Source organism: Epinephelus fuscoguttatus, linkage group LG24 (genome assembly GCF_011397635.1).
Source record: "Epinephelus fuscoguttatus linkage group LG24, E.fuscoguttatus.final_Chr_v1".
Classification (NCBI taxonomy): Eukaryota; Metazoa; Chordata; class Actinopteri; order Perciformes; family Serranidae; genus Epinephelus; species Epinephelus fuscoguttatus.
Genome location: NC_064775.1, coordinates 710,705 through 731,473, shown reverse-complemented (window position 1 = coordinate 731,473; position 20,769 = coordinate 710,705). Strand labels below are relative to the sequence as shown.

The 20,769-nt window shown below is 42.3% G+C and overlaps 1 protein-coding gene and 1 long non-coding RNA gene across 2 annotated transcripts in view; one reads left to right on the top strand and one right to left on the bottom strand.

Annotated features, from left to right (window-relative positions):
• LOC125885147 (uncharacterized) overlaps positions 1 to 6,556 on the top strand; it is a 16,887-nt gene extending 10,331 nt beyond the window's left edge. The window contains exons 3-4 of the long non-coding RNA XR_007448819.1: positions 4,761 to 4,862; positions 6,495 to 6,556. This is a non-coding gene — a long non-coding RNA (uncharacterized LOC125885147). The remainder of the gene's footprint in view (positions 1 to 4,760; positions 4,863 to 6,494) is intronic.
• Positions 5,922 to 20,769, bottom strand: adgrg7.1 (adhesion G protein-coupled receptor G7, tandem duplicate 1). The gene is made up of 17 exons (XM_049570630.1): positions 20,711 to 20,769; positions 20,442 to 20,540; positions 16,903 to 19,344; positions 16,381 to 16,485; positions 16,172 to 16,284; positions 15,238 to 15,378; positions 14,958 to 15,046; positions 14,718 to 14,866; positions 12,903 to 13,016; positions 12,634 to 12,824; positions 11,219 to 11,371; positions 11,005 to 11,117; positions 10,125 to 10,480; positions 9,952 to 10,033; positions 9,608 to 9,766; positions 7,289 to 7,445; positions 5,922 to 7,108 (listed from the first exon to the last, which is right to left on the bottom strand). The coding sequence occupies exons 2-17, from the start codon at positions 20,467 to 20,469 to the stop codon at positions 6,926 to 6,928; spliced, it is 4,575 nt and encodes a 1,524-aa protein (XP_049426587.1). The 5' UTR covers positions 20,470 to 20,540; positions 20,711 to 20,769; the 3' UTR covers positions 5,922 to 6,925.

Genomic DNA, 20,769 nt, shown 5'->3' with positions numbered 1-20,769 from the left:
AAACAAACTGCACGTAAGAACAAACTGGACGTATTATATTAATACACAAACAACCAAAGTGAATAAAAACATGAGTATGTCGTTTGAGTCATGTTTGAAAAAAGAATCGTGTCCCTGTTTCTTTTGTGTTTCGAAGGTCCACCTGGCTGAATCTGTTTGTGTCCTGATGCATGCTGGGAAACACTGCGCGCGGTGATAAACACGTTGGCTGTAAACAACATGTTGACTGGATTCAGAAACAAACAGAAACATCGTTTGTCATGTTTGAATCTTTAAATCTGACTCATACCACAGAACATGAAGGAAACCCCCTCTGACGTTAACTCCACATCTGCTTCCAGTCACAGAGGAGTTTAATGTGCTCCAGACTCCACACACTGTCCCCATCCACCCGCCTCTGCACCCCTGCAGAGGAAACAAACCGCCCTGCAGCAGCTCAGCGTTCACGCACGTTACAGTCTGACATGTTCTCCTGTCAGGTGACGCAGCTCGACATATTGTCACGGTAACAGACTGTACAGAGTTATATGAGAACAATAGAGAGCGTTCTGTTCTCTGCACCTCGCACACGGATGACACGTGTTTACAGAGAACATGTTGTTTAGTTTCAGACAAACACGTCAACTAAAAGAAGGGAAACAGCCTGACCGACGGTGCTTTTACAGGAACGCAGAAGAACTGACGTCAAAGAATTCAAAAAACATCCAGACGTGAAACTGAGTCACTGTGACGCAAAAACAAACTGCACACAAAAGAAACGTGACTCAAAAAAATTGAACTCAAGAACAATTCATACACACCTTTATCTTTACTGCTGATACTTTAACCACATGAGGCCGATGATACTTGTGTACTTTTAATTGCAGATACTTTAACTACATGAGGCCGATGATACTTGTGTATTTTCACTGCTGATACTTTAACTACACGATTCACAGATTTGTTTGACATCAGAAACTTGTTTTGGTGAGGCAGTTGGCATTAGGCGTCCATGTGATGTCATGTGGGCAGTGGTTTACAGGCATGTGTTGGCGACTGGAACACCTTCCACCTCAACGACGGCGTCTGTTCAGTGTCAGAGCTGCTGCCTTCACTGAACGCCGCAGCATGCGGAGAAACCAGCTTCATGCTGCTGAGGTGCCCTGCAGTTGGTGGGGAACCCTCAGAGTCCTCGCTGGGAGGCCGAACTCTCCCACGCTGGTGACTCATGATGGGACTCAGTCTCCCCCAGAAACCAGCACACAGGAAACACCCAGATCTGACCTCTGATCAGAACCAGACCTCAGATACTCTCTTTGTCAGCAGTATTTGTGTTGCTGCGGTGACGTTGTGTGTTTTCACGCCGCCGCTGGATGATTTGTGACGGTGGATTCTGTTTCTGGTGTTTCCTGACTTGACATAACGAGGAGTTTTCAGCTCGTTAGAGATGCAGCATGGCTTTGGCCAAGGATCTGATTTTAGGCCGATGACCTCAGCTGGCCGCTGCTCTGCGCCATTAAATAATAACATCATAATAATAACGTTTGTTTTGGTGATTAAATGTCATTTGTCTTCATGTGTGTGGACGTGGAGCGACTGAGAGCAGGTGGAATGCACAGCTGCAGCCTCACAGAGTCCGTCTCCTGCTCTTTAATCCTGCTGCTGTCAGTTTGTTGGACGGGCGTCGCTATTTGTGTCGGAAAGACACAGAAAACACTCTTGTTGCTGCTGTGCTAATTAAATGCTTGCATAACTCTGTGTGTTCCACAGAGAAGTGTTGATACTGTATGATGCAGGTTTTTCCCACGAAGGAGGAATTCCCAGTAAACATGAGTCACAAACTGGCCTTGTTTTAATGTCCTGTCATGGACCGTGTTGGCTAAGTGCTGATGCTTCACTGGGACGAGTCGATAAGTAGAATCAGTTTGCTGGAGCTGCTGAAGGTGCAGCGTGTCCCTGAAAAGCACCCACGTTTAGGGTCTGAAAAGTCACAGAAAAACATCAACAGTTTCCTAAAAAAAATTCAACATCGCCGTGGTTAATGTGCGGTTGTGTTCAGGCACAAAAACTACTCTGTTATGGTCAGGAAGAGATGACATGTTTTGGATTAAAATACCTGGTTTGTAAGGGCACAATCGTAGCAGTGAAAGCACCAATGGGCCCCTAAAAAAGACCCACTTGTGGGGACTGAAAAGCTGAAGGAAAAACAGCGTTGGGTCCCTTAAGAAAAAAACATTTGGTGTCTTGAAAACAAAGTGATGTTCCCTAAAAACCACTGATGTTTAGGGTCTAAAAAGCTGCAAGAAGAACAGTGCTGTTCCCTAAAACCACAATTTTGGGGGCTAACAGCCCAGAGGAAATACAGTAATGGTTCCCTAAAAATGCAGTTTGGGGTCTATAAAGCTGCAGCAAAGGCAGTGTAGAGAAAAAAAACATTTGGTTTCTAAAAAGTTGCAGGAAACGACGTGATGGTGCCTGAAAACCACTGACGTTTAAGGTCTAAAACGCTAAAGGGAAAAACAGTGACACTTCCCTAAAACACTCACATTTTAGGCCCAAAAAGCCGCAGAAAAACAGTGACCAGCCCCTAAAAATGAATCTGAATCTGCCTGTAGTGAAACCGGGGCTAACCGGTGCTTCCTCCTCAGGCTCCACTTCACTCAGCTGCCCCACAGACCCGCTGCTTCTTCCCACTTTAACCTGAATAACAAACCGGAGCTAGCTGGGAGCGGCTAGCGGAGCGTTAGCCGCAGCATGACCGGAGGGAAGCACAGCCAGTTAGCCTCCGCTAGTCTCTGAGCTAGCCCCGGCTCTCCGTTTGGATCCAACCGGAGCACCAAGCCCTGGTTTGTTATTCAGGTTAAAGTGGGAAGAAGCAGCGGGTTTATCGGGCAGCTGAGTGAAGTGGAGCCTGCGGAGGAAACACCGGGACCGTCTGGATGTAACAGTCCGTGGAGGTGCTGCGGTGCTCGGCTGCACAGATAGGAAACCCCTCGGCTGACAGGATGTACCACTCTCTCACTCCACTCTCTTATGTGCTACTTGGCCGTCGGATGTAGTCCGTGTAGTGTGTTCAAATGCAACTGACACAGGGCGACGTGAGGCGACGTAGACGACGCAACAGATGGCTTTTATCGCTGCCAGTTCTTTGATGTCAGTTTGGTGTGTCAGTCAGTTAAAAGCCACAACAAAACAGCGATGGTTCCCAGCCATGTTTAGGGTCTGAAAAGCCACCAACAAAGCAGTAACGGTTCCCTAAAAAGCACCTATGATTCAGGTTTAAAAATCATAAGAAAAACAGCAACGGTTCCCTGAAGCACCCACATTTTGGGGCGACAAAGCGGCGGTAAGGGCAGAGCTGACTCGTTAAATGACGGCAGGTTCTGTTGTTTGTCAGTGTTTGCCGGTGGTCTGCAGGTCGGCAGGCGTCTCTCCTCGGTGACACCGTCCAGCGTCTCCTCCACCTCCTGGTGACATAGATCAGACACTACGGTTTGCAGGAGCTGTTGGAGATGCTGCTCGTCCTGCCACCAGACTTTTAGGGGAAATATAAAGTGAATGTGAGACTTGGCTAACTGGTTCCTCAGATATCATGACCTCCACCATCAGAGCTGTCAGCGACATCTCAGCAGGAAACAACAAACTGCATTTTCAAAATAGATCAAGTTCAGTTCCTTCATTTTTTGTGTTTGCAACATTTGTTTCGTCTTTGTTAACTTACTGATTTCACACTCAGTTTCCTGTTTTGAAAAGTCATCTTTGATGAAATAAGTCAATCTGCAGACAGTTTATCAGGAACTGTTTTGTTTTTGCCTCCAGATTTTCAGCTCCTCTGTTTGACATCACAGTGACTGGATGTCTTTGGTTTGGACTGTTGGTCGGACAGAACTTTGGTAACTGTGAAACCACGGATATGCTTCATTTGCACATTATAATGATGTGGATGAGTTTAACTTAAATTTCAACATCGCTGTGGTTAATGTGCGGTTGTGTTCAGGCACAAAAAAACTCTGTTGACATGTTTTGGCCTAGAATACCAGGTTTGTGAGGGGACGATCCCAGCAGTGACAAACACTGATAGGCCCCCCAAAAAAAGACACACATTCAGGGACTAAAACACTGAAGGAAAAACAGTGATGGTTGCCTGAAAACACGGTTTAGGGTCTAAAAACCCACAGAAAATCAGGTTTCCTAAAAACACCCCAGGTGGGGGCTAAAAACGCTGCAGGAAAAACAGCAACGGTTCCCTAAAAAAAAAACATGAGCTGAAAAGACGAAGGAAACACAGTGACAGTTCCCCAAGAAACACCCCAGGTAGGGTCTAAAAAGCTGAAGGGAAAAACTGTGATAGGTTGCTTGAAAAAAAAACTCCTTTGGGTCCTGAAAAGCCAAAGGAAACACAGTAACAGTTCCCTCAGAAAAATATGTTTTGGGGGATGAAAAGCTGAAGGAAAAATGGCAACAGGTTGCTAAAAAAAGGGAGCTGAAAGGCTGCCGACTGTCACGAGAAAACACCCACAATTAGGGTCCAAAAAGTAACAGAAAAACAGCAACGGTTCCCTAAAAAAAAACATGTTGGGGGTCTGAAAAGCTGAAGGAAACCCAGTGACAGTTTCCCAAGAAACGCCCATGTCTAGGGTCTAAAAAGCTATCAACAAAACAGTGATGATTCCCTAAAAATCACCCACATTTAGGGTCTGAAAAGCTGCAGGAAACTCAGAGCTGACTCTTTAAATGACGGCAGGTTCTGTTGTGTCTTGGTGTTGAATGTTTGTCTGCAGGTCGGCAGGCGTGACACCGTCCACTGTCTCCTCTACCTCCTGATGACAGTCAGATCAGACACTGCGTCGCTTCAGAAACGTTGATGCGAAACACATAAACAGGTAAAACTGTATTCAAGGTTTGCAGAAATAAAAGTCTTGTGGTGAATGGACTGTTGAAAACGTGTTTCAGTACACATGGAGGACAGGGACAATAAGACAGTGGACAGTGTGTTGATGGACACTGAGATCATGGAGGACAGTTTGTCTCTTCTGAAGTGTCACTGTTGTTTGTCTGGAGTTTTGGCGCCCTCTGGTGGCTGACTGTCTCCAGGACATGTCTCCTGATAAAACAACAGCAAACCAGCAGAAACTGGTCAAACTGGTGCTGGTTCAACCATCAATCAGAGGACCAGTTCAGACCTTCAGTCACTGTTTAATCATTTAAATAAAGTTTGATTCAAAGACCATTTTAAAGCATTAAAAAGACAAGACGTAGATGAAAGAGTTAAAACACATTTTATCCAAAGTGACCAAATAGGTCTATCAGTTCTGATCAGTAATCAATATCACTGTTTGTACTCCAGAGTAAAATACGTCAGATATCATCAGTGTCCTGGAGTCACAAACACTTAAAACACTTAAAATCATCACAGTTTGATCTGTAAAATAAAAATATTACAATGACGTAGAAATATTCTTTTACAACACTGTCCTGCAATTTAAACATTTACATCAAAGTATTTTTATTTTTTATTTTTATCAATAGAGTCTCAAAAATTAAAGTAGAAAACATTTAGAATTATTTTTTTGACATTATATTTAAACATTCATTAAAAAGTCTCACAAAATTTAATTATTTTATTTTATTTATATTTATTATGTAAATAATTATTAAATTTTAAAAAATAAAGATATAAAATATATAGAATTATTTTATCTACATTACAATATTTAAATAATCATTAAAATAGTTTGAAATATGAAAGTCTAAGTTATTACAAATTATTTTATTTAAATCATAATATAGAAAATAGAATATAAGTATAAATTATCTAAAATTGTTTCATTAACATTATAGTATTATAATAAGATTAATTGTGTAGAAAAATTTTTATTGACATTATAATATTTAATCATCATTTTAAAAAGTTTAAAAAAAGTGTAAATTATTTAGGGTCCTTTTGTTTCCATTATAATTAATTATTTTTCTGTTTATTGCAATATTTATTTTTTCCCTAACATTGGTTCAGATCTAAGTTTAGTATCAACAGTTATATATTATGTTATTATATTATCATTATCAATGTGATAAATGTTACTGTATTGAATGATAATGATGTGATCACCATATTTTAAAAATCAATAATCATTTTTAATATGCAAAGCAACTTTAAAAGTACTGAAGTAAAAATATAAGTGCAACGTGTATGATGAGTGTATGTATTTTTTTAAAAAAATATTTACATAGAAATTAAACAATCAGTGACAAAACGCAGAAACACAGCAGCTCCGCAACATTTACAGAAGAAAACTGCTGACAGACATTTTTCTACATAAAATTTAATTATTATAGATGAACCATCATAAAATAATAGATGTTCAGTTATGGAATAAAATGATTTGATTGAGGAGAATGTTGCAAACAGCTGCCACCTGGTGGTGAAACAGAGTCACTGCTTTAAAAAGCTGATTTGACCCACAAATTAAATTTAAATCAGATTTTCACCTGATTTCTCTCTTACTGTGTTTCAGTGTCTTTGTTCCATCTTCTGGCTCCTCCTGAGGGACTCCATGCATTCTGGGAAGTGTAGTTCCTCCAGTGTATCCTGGCTGAGCAGGAGGCGTTAACACAGTGTAGGGTTTCCTCTAACTGGGTGCAGTAATCTTTGTGTGTGTCAATTTACAGTGAGCTGAACGATGTGTGAGCAGCTCGTGTTCACAGTGAACTCACGGATGAACAGATTACTCTCACTGGATCTCTGTGAAACTGAGGAACATTTAAGAACATGGAGGTTCTCAGGCAGGTTCTGCAGACTGTTTTCTCTGAGATTTATAAGCTGATTCAGGGACCTATGTTCTGGATGGACTTCTGAAACAGGAAGTCACTAAATCTGTGAGGTCAGATTTCACTGAGACACAAACAGTAGAAACAGGTCGTTCAGTGTTCGTCATGATGAAGGTTCCTACAAACGGAAGTCTCTCAGGTCTTTGTAGGACTCTGTGCTGCTCGTCGCCCAGGTCCTCTGCAGCTTGTACTTTGTCTCTTTGAGCGAGATGTTGACAGACGAGACATACCGAACGGAGCGCGACACGGTGGCTCTGAAGCTCGGCGTTCTGGCTGTGAAGAGGACGAAGATCTGAAAGCCCTGAGAACACAACAAGGAGGCCAACAAAGGTTGGATTCTTTCATCTGTTTCTTCTTCTGAACACGACTGTGCGATCAGTTCCTAAGTGTTCAAATGTGGTTGTGATTTCTCTTCATACTTCACAAACAAATTAATACTGTGGACAGACTGTAAAACAAACGGCAGATGAAAGTGACGCACCTGTGTGGTTGTACAGAGGCAGAAGAGGATGCTGAAGGTCAGATGGGTGTCTTCCGTGGTGACGAGCTGCAGGTAGCCCAGAGACCAGGACAGACCCAGTAACACCACCAGAGACAAACTGGTGAGGAACTTCTTCCACAGCGACAAACGTTTGGTGCTGTGACACAAAAACAGGCCGGTGGATTTATTAATGAATTTTATTCAGTAATTCTGTCATCGGGAGAAACGTTTATGTTTACTGAGAACATGGCACTCTTAAATACTTGATTCTGGTCTGATTGGTCAATCAACAAAATTCTGCGGTGTTTATTTCTTGAGGTATCATCGCTGCTCTACTGCTCCATTGCTAGGGATGCCATAGCAACGGCCTTAGACTGAGGAGCATCAAAATCAGTCAGCAACACCGGGGCGCCACAAGGGACTGTCCTCTCTCCTTTCCTCTTCACCCTTTACACCACGGACTTCAGCTACCAGACAGAGTCTTGTCATCTTCAGAAGTTTTCTGATGACTCTGCTATAGTTGGATGTATCAGCAAGGGTGAGGAGGCTGAATACAGGGCTGTGGTGAATAACTTTGTCTCATGGTGTGAGCTGAACCACCTGCAGCTCAACACAACAAAGACAAAAGAGCTGGTGGTGGATCTGAGGAGAACGAGGACACCAGTGACCCCAGTTTCCATCCTGGGGCATAACGTGGACATCGTAGAACACTACAAGTACCTGGGTGTGTTCATTGACAATAAACTAGACTGGACTAAGAACACTGAAGTCCTTTACAAGAAGGGACAGAGCCGCCTCTATTTTCTGAGGAGGCTCCGCTCCTTTAATATCTGCCGGACTATGCTGAGGATGTTTTATGAGTCTGTGGTGGCCAGTGCTGTTCTGTTTGCTGTGGTGTGCTGGGGCAGCAGACTGAGAGTAGCCGATGCCAACAGACTCAACAAGCTGATCAGAAAGGCCAGTGACGTTGTGGGGGTGGAGCTGGACCCTTTGACAGCAGTGTCACACAGGAGGATGCTGTCAAAGGTGCGGGCGATACTTCAGCATGGCTCTCACCCTCTCCACAACGCTCTGGTCGAACTGAGGAGCACCTTTTGGCTATTTAAAAAAACAAACAATATAACTACTCATTCTCATTTCATGTATAACGCTACAACCATTTCATTGTATATTGTATATATTTCAGACTGTCTACTTTACTATTTTATCTTATTTTATTTATTTTAATGTCTACTTTAATATTTTATTTTATTTATTTCATTGGCTATTTTGGTATCTTATTTATATCTTCATCTTTATCTCTTGTTTCCATTCATGCTGTATTTCTACTTCTACTTTGCACGGAGCATTGGAACAAAAACAATTTCCCCCCTGGGATTAATAAAGTATTCTGAATCTGAGTAACGTTAGTCCACACAGGCCATGGATACAGAGTACAGACACATTTCTTTTTGCGAATATTGAATCAATAAAACGTGCTTTAATCATTATTTTGTGTCATATCACTGAATGTTTTAGTAATAAGCCATGTTCTAAGCGTGATAATGTATAGTGAGCCTGTGACTGTTGAAAAATAACTCCCTCCCACCCTGCCTGTCAGGAGTTATTTTTCAACAGTCAAAATACAACAAAATACCATATCTTTGTTCCTCAAAATGTTACAGCTTTACTTTTTAAAAATATGAAAGCATTATTTTGAAAGATATTAATAGCTTTTAATTATTTTTAGTTATTGCTAATAACTTTTATTTCAGACTATTATAACTTTACTCTTAAAATATTACTATTTTATTCTTAAAAATATTACAACTTTTCTTCCAAAACCATGATGTTCTTCTCAAAATATTCAGATTAAATTCTCTAAATATTACAACATACTTTAAGAAATATAATTTTCAATAATATTTTTAATGTTTTTAATTAAAATTTTCTCAAAATATTATATTTTTACTCTCGAAATGTTACTATGTTATTCTTAAATCATTAGAGATTTTTTTTTTAATTTAATGACTTTTTCCACAAAATATTGCATTTTTCGCAGTGTCTTGACCTAATTCTAAAAATACTACGTTGCTTTCAATTTTTTTTCAAAAGTCTTTGTACTGTACACAAAAATGTAGAACTTCTTGTAAATATTTTTAACTTTTCTTCAAGTTTTTTTCTTTATTTCCTCAAAATATTATGACTTTCTTTGTATATTAAGTTTTTCTCAAAATAATTTTCGACCTTTTTCTGGATTTCAGTCTGTTTAAATCCATCTCGTTTCACAATGTCATGTTTCCGCAAACTTTAAGATGAAGACAGATAAGAAATCGTTACCTGTTGAGGGCGGGGTTGGTCCTGCAGGTGGTCAGAGAGACCAGAACCACCATGATGATGTTGTAGATCAGGATCAGCCCGAGCGGAAGGAGGAAACCCCAGAACATCGGCTTCTTAAAGTCAAAGTGTTTGTTCTTATCCAGAGCTGCGAGCCAGCAGCTACAGGGAGAGATACATACATCAGAAAACATGAGTGATGTTAAAGATGGAAATTGCATTTTTTAAACCTGAAACTAGGATTTGTTTGTTTGATGCAGAACTTCATTTAAATTCTCCTGTCGATCCAAACTGAGTTCATCTATGGACGTAAAGTTCAACATATTAATAATAACACATGGACCCACAATTCCTCCTGTCTGTATCCCAGAGGATTGTCCACTCTGTAGGACACTGCCAGTGTGGTCGCCATAGAGACGGCTGGGACTCCTAACAGGAAACAGGAAGTTAAAACAACAGTGAACACATCTTTGAATTCAACATGTTCAACAAACTATGAACTGCCCCTTTAAACTCGTACCCCATCCCACCGCCACGCTGAGCGGCGTCCAGAACGGAGGCAGATATTGGCGCATCGTTCGGACTAGTATCACCAGCTGAGTGCCGTACAGGCTCGTCCATGTGAAAGTGGCTAACAGGAAGAAGTGAAGCAGAGCCGCCACTGCCGTACACGAGCCCCCGTCCGGCTCCACGTGTTCGTCACAGCCCGGGATGGTGTTGGTTTTCGTGTCGACCTCCACTGCACCGTCCAGCTGTCGGCGATTTGTAATTCCAGAGAGGAAGGTGATGATGAAGGCGAGCAGGCTGACGCAGATACACAGCAGGGCGAGTTTGGAGTTCTTGTAGTTCTGACGCTCACGAGACATTGTCTGAAAACTACAGAAGTGAAATGTGAGAGTTCTCGGAAAAAAAGTTACTTTTAAAAAACTAAGTTGAAAGAATTTGAGCATGAAGTTTCACTTGAAGAATAAAGTCATAACATTTCGAGTATGAAGTCGTAACATTTCGTGAGATACCGTAGAAAATGTAAAAACGTGATCCTCAGACTCGTTCTGCAGCATCTTGTTTCTACGGTGTCTCTGGATTTATGGACATTTATTTTTGTCACTTCAGAGAGATAACAAAGCGGGAAGTGGACGTGAATTTCAAAATGTTTCATGTATGTGCGTTCAGGTCAGCGTCATGAAGAAGGAGCAAGAGTTCTGATGCTAACTGTGAAAACGTCATACGTGTCCTGAGATAAAGTACACGTAGTGCAGTAAAAAGTAAAATGGCGAGTAAATGTTCGTAAATACTTTCCACAAATGCTACAGAGAATGTTTTCAGTTTTATATAAAGTACCAACCTGCTGCTCTGAGTCAGGAGCTCTGTTATATGATGTATAACATATAAAGTCTCACCTGTCTTTGAGGTGGTGGATTATCGTAACAACCAAACCCAGAATGGACAAAGAAAGTCCGACGATAGAAATGATGTTCAGAGCGTCCGCGTATTCGTAATTCTCTCTGAAAGACTGAAACAGAAACAGAATAAAACCCTCAGAGTAACTCTGTCACGTCTGAGCTCAGTCTGACGACGTCTGATGTGAAACACGTGGCGGCAGAGTTTACTCACCCAGAGCGCAGCGAAGTTGGTGGTGTGGTTGCAGAAACATCTGAGGAGTCCGTCTGAAGCGTTTCCTTTGGAGCAGCCGGCGGTGCTCCAGTCCTCCAGACTGTAGTCCCAGAAGACACAAGCAAAGTCAAACAGAGACGTACCGTCCATCACCTGCAACAACAACACCTGTGAGCCTCAGTGTCCTCTGAGACATTCACCCAGTCTCACGGCTTGGACGCTGCGTGTACTACAAAACAAAATGGAGGAGGACTGTCACTGGTTTTTATCCTGATGCATGTTGACCATGTTAGCCATCTTCGTCCAGTGTGTGTCACATTAATACAACTGAAACGAGGCCATCAACAGAGGAGTAATTATTTTGATAATCAAGAAGTTATTTAAAAAATGAAAAGCCAAAAATTCAGCAGTTCAAAATATTTGTATATTTTGATATTGGTCTATGATTTTAAACAAGTGATTAGTTATCGATGTTGATGTTTTGTAAGCATTTTGGTCGTAAACCAAAGTATTGTTGCTAAGATGGCGATCAATTAGCATAACTTTGAGTTGCAGAAATAATGTGCTTTTAATCTCAAGATAACTTCATTCTGGAAATGTCACGACCCAGTTCTTCATATACTGCCATTTAATTCTTGATATGTCACAACTTTATAGTGGAACTTCATTCTTGAAATGTTGAGTCCTTATTTTTTAAATATTACAACTTTACTATGATAACTTTATTCTGAAATGTTCCAACTTCATATTGTAATGTTAATGTCATGTTCTCAAACTGTTCTGACTGAATGATTGAAATGTTAGCATTGATCACATTCAGTGTTTTTTCATCATGGTTTTACACCACCAGGAGAGAAACTCCGCCCACAGCGGTCTGTGTGAACCAGCAGCAGACTGACGAGGTTTATCTGAGCCATAAAAACAAACACACACAGTTTATTACACAGTTTGTGCCACTGTGAGTGAAGCCATGACATAATGATGGCAGGAAGGAGGCGGACAGGTGAACGCAGGTGTGAAGCTGCTGATCTTCATAAATAAAAATACACAACTCCCCTGAGGATCGTGCGTTTATGTTTTCGACAGTATCGCTCCAAAATTTTAACAATGTATTCTTAAAATGTTGTGATTTTATCCCGGATTATTACGACTTTTTTTCAAAATGATAGTTTATGCTAAAAAAAAAAGTATGACTTTATTCTCCAAATTTTAAGATTTTATTCTCAAAATGACACAACTTTATTTTTTAAGATGTTAGAATCTTATTCTGAAAATTTTAGGACTTAATTCTGAAAAAGTTAGGGCTTTATTCATGAAATGTTGCGGCCGTGACCTCCTGCAGTGGATCAATCAGATCGATCACAGACTATTGACTATTGACTATCAATCAGTCATTGGATCTGAAGTTTCCTTACCGTCGGTCTGAACAGCATCTCCACATGTTTCGGCACCACGCTGCGCCCCTGACCTCTGACGGTGGCCGACAGGACCCTGATGGTGGCGTGACGCCGTCTGTAGCGTCTCGACCTGAAGAAGCGGTCGTTCTGATAGAGGACGAAACCCAGGGAGACGTTGGACGGCTGCTGATGAACATGGACGGCGTCCTCTTCACAAAACAAAGACATTTAGCAGGATTTACTTTAGTAACATAAGTGTGTAAATGGATTCAAGTGCAGAAACTCACCTGGTGGGAATCGTACGTAAATCAGGGCGTCGGCGATGAACCCGTTTTCCACCACGACTGTTGACGTGTTGGTATTCAGCTGAATGCGGTCGGCAATGAAATTGCCGGACGTTCCTGAACGCACCAAGAAAAAGAGTTGTTAGTGATGTTTAAGGTTAATGAACAAGACAAAAGTCCCAATGTCCTCAAACGAGACGATAATTAAGTCCCAATGTTTAAATCATAAATAAATTAGTTTCAGGCCCACTTTTGTGTCGGGATCAGCTGCAGACTGACTTGGCAGAGATGGCGGCCATCTTGTTTTTACATGGATTAGTTTGTTTTATTTTTGTAACCACTAGTTGTCACAAAAAGACTCTGGGTGTCTCAGTGTTTATTTGTTTTTTTTGTCCTACAATATGTGATTAAACTTGAAGAGTCCTCGTGTGCAGAGACGAAAGACAAAGAAAGACTCAACAGTGAGTCAGAATCATATTGCTGTTATTAAGGTCATGAAAAACTGAACTCTGATCTGTTTGGTTCAGTAACACCTCGGCTGCAGCTCCATCTGGACTTTGGACTAATTAACCTGGATCATCTTACATAACCTGGACGTCCTGTTGACCACGAGGTTTAACTTAGACGCTGTCACACCAGTAGCAGGACAGAAGGTTATATAAAAGAACTGGTGGCGTCCTGGACAGGACGTTTAGAGATTAATGGGGAATAAAAAATTGTTTTATGGCTCCATAGCTTGAGAACAGAGTCCTGAGACAGTTCATCCACTCAGAGTGTAGTTGAGTTTTTAAATACTTTCACAGCAACAGTTTATGTGTGAGATTAATTTAGATTGTTGTTCACTTCTCGTAAGATAAAGCCAACTACACGCGTTTGTTGACTAAACATAACCATGCACATTTGTTGTTGACGGGATAGAAAGGTAATTTGTGGTGTTGCTTTTTTTTTGAGGGCGTGCCAAGGGGGGCGCTGCCGGTTGTTTTTTTTTCTGAAAAATGTTCTACTTTGTTTAAAAACCCTGCGTTCATCACGGTTACTCCAGTCTTTAAACCCCAATGGAGTAGGTAGAAATACCTCCAGACAAACCATTACATCTGACATGTGTGAGTGCCTTCCTCTTATCCAAAGCGAGTACTTTACCTTGTACCGACATGTTCTGTATCTTAGCAACCAGACGCAACCAAAGCGCCTCGGCTGAAAAAAGCACAGTGCATCCAAAGCGCTCTGAAACACCCCCAGCTGTGCGTTTCCTGGGGAGCGCCTGGTGTTTTCAGCTTGACAAAGAATGCTTTGGTGGACACGAGGCCTTACTCACCGGGGCGGGTGGCCACCATGTAGTAACCACTGAATGAGCAGTTCTGCTCATGCAGGCCAGCTCCCACCAGATCTGGGTGGTGCACAGCACCATAAACTGAAGAGTAGCTAAACTAACCCGTAGACCAGAACATGTACAACCATGACATTCATAATTAACATATCCCCCTCTGTTGGTGTTTAGCACACTTACATGTCAGATGTGACAGTTGTGCTATTGATGATGGTGTACTATTTGTCCTGCCTGATCTTCGCTGTGACAGTGATGACTGTAGCATTTGACCCAAAGCTGAACATTTCTCAACTTTTTGACGACCAGAAATGTGCAACATTAAGATGAGTAGAGGCAGAGCTGTTGCCGAAGCTGCACCCGCTGCACTTTTAGTTACCGAAGTCACTGAAGAAAAAACATCCTCAGAATTTTGACATCAGCTTGGAACCAAAGTGTCAGCTCTTGTGACATCATCAATCACTGTGAAATAATCAGTAAACGATGGCAGTGACCTGAGAAAGAGGTGAACTGGACTCCCTGAGTGTCCGCCGCAGGGATTTGCGCAGACTGAACCACAAGGTTTGGTTGAACCACCTGCGACTGAGATGCGTTGAGACTGAGGCTGAGGTTCACAGAGAGCTGATCCAGGGTCACCGTCAGACTGAACACAAGATAAACATGTAAATATAAACAACACGTCGTCAGCTTGAACCTGAAATCAAAACCTGAACTTGAGATGAGATCTTGTTTACCCCAGAGTGGCGTTGTTTTCCTTGCCATCGTCTGGTGTGCTGGTGTTCAGCAGCTGGCTGACTGTAGCTACCGCTGCTACCCTGACGCTCTGCAACGCAAACATGAACACAACGAGAGTCATTGTTAAGGCAGTTTGGGTCTTTCGAGTGACATATATAAGTTTCAGCGTATGTTTTGTTGGCGTTGTTGGCGTTTGGCATCTGTTGAACCAAAACATGTTGAAACTCCAGTGAAATAGATCTGGAGTTTCTTCTTCTTGTTCAGTTTTGTTGTTCATACCTCTGAGACGTTCGGAGACAACAGCAGTGTGTTGGCGATCTGAGCCGCTGCCGTGATGTTTTCAGCTGTCAGCTCTTCAGGTTTGGAGGTCAGGATCTGAGTGCTGGTCGCCAGCGTCTCTAAATCAGCAGGGCTGGTCAGCTGAGAGAGAAAGAACATTATTCATGCATCTTTTTACCGAATCTGTTTCCTCTCACCTAATCTGGACAAGATGTGCACACGTCTACGTTTCTACATCAGCATCAACTGAGTAAACTTTGTATATCAGACAAGAGGTCTGGAGGAGACGTTCAGGCGTCGGTGATTGGTTTTATACCTCCACGCCGGCGATACCTGCTGCCGAAGGCACTATGTTTACGGGTCGTTCATCTATTCGTTCATCCCGTTCTCCTGAACATATCTCAAGAACTCCCTGAGGGAACTTTGCATCTGTCTTATTCTTGTAAACCCAATATCTCAAGAACAACAATTTCTTCACATTTGGCACAAATATCATTTTGGGTCAAGGATGAACTGATTAGAATTTGATCGTCACAGGTCAAGGTCACTGTAACCTTGCATCTATCTTAATCTTGTGAGTGCAATATCTCAAGACACCTTGAGAGAATTTGTTCAAATTTGGCGCAAACATCCACTGTGAGTCATGGATGAACTGATTAGAAATTGGTGGCCACAGGTCAAGATCACTGTGACCTTGTCTGTTGCATTCTCATGAAGGCGTTATCTCAGGAGCGCCTTGGGGGATTTTTTTTTCCAGATTTGCGCAAATGTCCACTTTGCCTCAAGAATGAAGTGATTAGCATTCAGTGAGAACTGTAAAAGAAACATTGGTGGGTGGAGCCAAACAACTGCGGGGAAGTAACTCTGCTTAACACATTAATAATCAACCGTTTCTTTACCGTTCACTGTGTGGGGAAAAAACAGTAGTTCTCACGTTTTGTTGTATGTCACTGAGCGTCTGGTCACACTGGAGGACCTGTGGTGGATGCTCTAAACTCGGTGGGCCATTCTTGGTTGAACATCTGGTCGAAGCCCGGGATTTACCAGCTGCAATGAAATGGTTGAAGTTAAAGTAGTGAGCTCACAAACAGCAGTATATGATGGTGTACCTGATGGACGGACTGACAGTTGGTAGACTCTTACCACCACTCGACCCTTTTGGACAGACCTCCTCAGAATATGCAAACCAGCCAATGGGGGTGCGTGGGAATTTGAATTCACCCAACTCTTGGGCTTGGCAGAAGTTTTCTGTGAGGACAAGTTTAATAGAAGCTGAAGATGTTTACTTGTTGGCCAGTTTGTCTTGGACAGGATGGAAACATCAGCACCGAATAATAATCTGTGGTCAAACAACTCTGAACAGAATATTTCTAAAGCCGTGGCAGCAGCCTCGAGAGGTTCATGATACCCCAAAATGCTAATGTCTTAGCTTACTGCTAATTTGACTCAAAAACAGAGCCCAGTGTCCAAATCGGAGAATTCACCAGGGAGCAATTTAGTACTCAACGAATGGGATAGTTTTCGTGGACCTTTTCCTGATGGTGGTGCAGAAAAGTTTTGTCGTTTCCTGATTCCAGGTAGGAACGAATCACAAACTATTTCCTGTAATTTAAAAGATCAGAATACAGAGTGTTTCCTGTAGAGACTGTTGTGCTGTTGCCTTACCCTCTGAGCATGTCATTCCGGTCCATTCATCAGGACAGATACAGACACCACTCACTGATATCCCTCCATTATCACAAACCAGAGGGGTGGTAGTCGGAGGAGTCATGGTGGTAGTAGTAGGATGAGGAGTGGTGGTGGTAGTAGTAGGATGAGGAGTGGTGGTGGTGGTGGTAGTAGTAGTAGTAGTGGGTGGAGGAGTGGTAGGAGCAGGAGTAGTAGTAGTAGGGAATTCAGTTGTGGTGGTAGGAGCAGCAGTAATAGTGTAGTCAGTCCAACTGGTCTGATCAGTAGCAGTAGTAGTAGTGGTAGTAGTGAAGTCAGTGTACTCAGTCCCATTGGTCGGATAAAAAGGAGTAGTAGTAGTCGTGAAGTCAGTCCCATTGGTCGGATAAAAGGGAGTAGTAGTAGTAGTAGTTAAGTCAGTCCCATTGGTCGGATAAAAAGGAGTAGTAGTAGTAGTAGTTAAGTCAGTCCCATTGGTCGGATAAAAAGGAGTAGTAGTAGTCATGAAGTCAGTCCCATTGGTCGGATAAAAGGGAGTAGTAGTAGTAGTCGTGAAGTCAGTCCCATTGGTCGGATAAAAGGGAGTAGTAGTAGTAGTAGTTAAGTCAGTCCCATTGGTCGGATAAAAAGGAGTAGTAGTAGTCATGAAGTCAGTCCCATTGGTCGGATAAAAGGGAGTAGTAGTAGTAGTCGTGAAGTCAGTCCCATTGGTCGGATCAGTAGCAGTAGTAGTAGTCGTGAAGTCAGTCCCATTGGTCGGATAAAAAGGAGTAGTAGTAGTCGTGAAGTCAGTCCCATTGGTCGGATCAGTAGCAGTAGTAGTAGTAGTTAAGTCAGTCCCATTGGTCGGATAAAAAGGAGTAGTAGTAGTAGTGGAGTCAGTCCCATTGGTCGGATAAAAAGGAGTAGTAGTAGTAGTTAAGTCAGTCCCATTGGTCGGATCAGTAGCAGTAGTAGTAGTAGTTAAGTCAGTCCCATTGGTCGGATAAAAAGGAGTAGTAGTAGTAGTTAAGTCAGTCCCATTGGTCGGATCAGTAGCAGTAGTAGTAGTAGTTAAGTCAGTCCCATTGGTCGGATAAAAAGGAGTAGTAGTAGTAGTAGTTAAGTCAGTCCCATTGGTCGGATAAAAAGGAGTAGTAGTAGTCGTGAAGTCAGTCCCATTGGTCGGATAAAAAGGAGTAGTAGTAGTAGTAGTTAAGTCAGTCCCATTGGTCGGATAAAAGGTCGGAGTAGTAGTCGTGAAGTCAGTCCCATTGGTCGGATAAAAAGGAGTAGTAGTAGTAGTAGTTAAGTCAGTCCCATTGGTCGGATAAAAAGGAGTAGTAGTAGTCGTGAAGTCAGTCCCATTGGTCGGATAAAAAGGAGTAGTAGTAGTAGTAGTTAAGTCAGTCCCATTGGTCGGATAAAAAGGAGTAGTAGTAGTCGTGAAGTCAGTCCCATTGGTCGGATCAGTAGCAGTAGTAGTAGTCGTGAAGTCAGTCCCATTGGTCGGATAAAAAGGAGTAGTAGTAGTCGTGAAGTCAGTCCCATTGGTCGGATCAGTAGCAGTAGTAGTAGTAGTTAAGTCAGTCCCATTGGTCGGATAAAAAGGAGTAGTAGTAGTAGTCGTGAAGTCAGTCCCATTGGTCGGATAAAAAGGAGTAGTAGTAGTAGTTAAGTCAGTCCCATTGGTCGGATAAAAAGGAGTAGTAGTAGTAGTAGTTAAGTCAGTCCCATTGGTCGGATAAAAAGGAGTAGTAGTAGTAGTAGTTAAGTCAGTCCCATTGGTCGGATAAAAAGGAGTAGTAGTAGTAGTCGTGAAGTCAGTCCCATTGGTCGGATCAGTAGCAGTAGTAGTAGTAGTGAAGTCAGTCCCATTGGTCGGATCAGTAGTAGTAGTAGTAGTAGTAGTAGTTGGAGTGGTGCTTCCTGGAAATAGAGTAGTACCTTCTGGAGTTGGAAGGGTACCTCGAGAGACAGTGGTTAGATTACTACCACCTGGAGTTAGAGTGGTACCTTCTGGGATAGTGGTTAAATCAGGAGTAGTACCTCTTGGGACAGTGGTTTGATTAATACCTCCTGGTGTTAGAGGACTACCTCCTGGGCCAGTTGGTAGAGTAGGTAAAATAGTACCGTGAGACATAGAAGTGGGTTGGCCAGGTGGATATGCACTGGTAGTAATAGTGGTAGTACTGGGGAAGTCGGAAGCAGTCGCTAAACTGGTTGTAGTATTGAAGTAAGAAGTGGTACTGGTCAGGTCACTGGTGGTGGCAATAGCCATAGTGGTAATAGAAGGAATATTAGTAGTAGGAGAAGTAGATGTTAGGGGAACAGTGGGGGTAGTAGTAGAAGGAACAGCAGTAGTAGTAGGAAGGATGGCAGAGGTGGTGGCAGCAGGTACTGGGACTACAGTGGTGCTGGTGGTGGACTGAGCTCCAGCTCTAGAGGCTAAATGAACCACTGTGAGGAAAAACATCAGTTTTACAAGAATTATAAGTTGTTATTAAATTAACTAATTTGCAGTAAACAGTGCACAACTGAGGCTGATGGGTGCGTCATTAGTTCTTTGGTCATTAACCAAAGTATGAGGGGGTCAGGCTGCGCAGAGTGGTTGAAAGACTAGAGAGGCGCCACTTACCAAAATTATCAGAATTAATCTTAATTTATGTCTTTTAACTAGGAATGTCCGTTTTAGTTAATTTTGCTTTTGTGATAGTGTGACAGCTGTTAAACTGCTAACTAACCATTTTGGGTTTTTTTGTTGTTCATTTTTTTTAAGAAAAACACAAACGTGAAATACAAGAGGCCTTTTTAGTCCGACTGACTCAGTGAGCTTTAGTGCTGCTTTCTGAAGCGCTAGCCATTTAGAGATGGTATTTTTTTGTTGGCTTTGCTAACGGACATTTGGCTAGCCGCATTAACATGCAGAAACATGCTGCCCACAGCCACCCTTCAGTCTCCACAAGTTAGCTAGCGTTAGCTTGGCCGCTCTGCACTGCGCACCATCCGGCCGGGTCTGGTAGGAGCTAACTAGCGGTGGTGCTCATTTGGTGATAACCGCTGCTGGATGGTGTAGCTGTTGAAACATGGTCGCCACCCTTTGGTCTCCCCCCAGGTTGACCCGGTGAGTAAGCGGCTTCATTTTGAGCAGCAAACCCCTTTAGCATTGTTAACTACGTTTGCACCGCTAGCCATGCTGACACTGCTAATTGTGCTAACAGTAATGGTCGAAAGAGCGACACCGCCAGGTAGCTCCCACCGGTCCCAGGTGGTGGAGTAAACTAAACAGCAGTAAAAGTAACCTAAAGATCGACATACAATTTTCAATTTTATTTATAAAGCCCAATATCACAAATCACAGTTTGCCTCACAGGGCTTTACAGCATACAACATTCCTCTGTCCTTATGACCCTGAAGTATTATCTTCTGTCAGCAGATTTACTGCAGCGCTGAATCTGCAGCATTCACACTGATCAGTGAGAGTAGATTAATACTGACATGTGAAGCTATGAACAAACTCCTGCTGAAACATCCAGAATAAAAACAAGTTTTCTCACCCAGAGTGAAAAGGAGCAGAAAGTCCATTTTGGTTAACGGCTGCAGGTCGCAGGCGTTGTTGTGGTCGAGTGTTTGAGCCGCCGCAGTGCAGGAAGTGTCTGTGTGATCACATTTATGTGCACCATAAAAACCTCACAATGAAATCATAAAATCACTCAGCAGCTCAAAGTTCTGCAATGACTCTGCACACGGTTTTGTCCTGAGTCAATGTTTATGTTGAGTTAAATTTATTTTGTTTACATTAACTTTAGTTTACATTGACCTTTACCTATTTATTCCCATAATGCACCTGTGAAACACCTTCAGCTGCATCTACCTGCTTGCGAG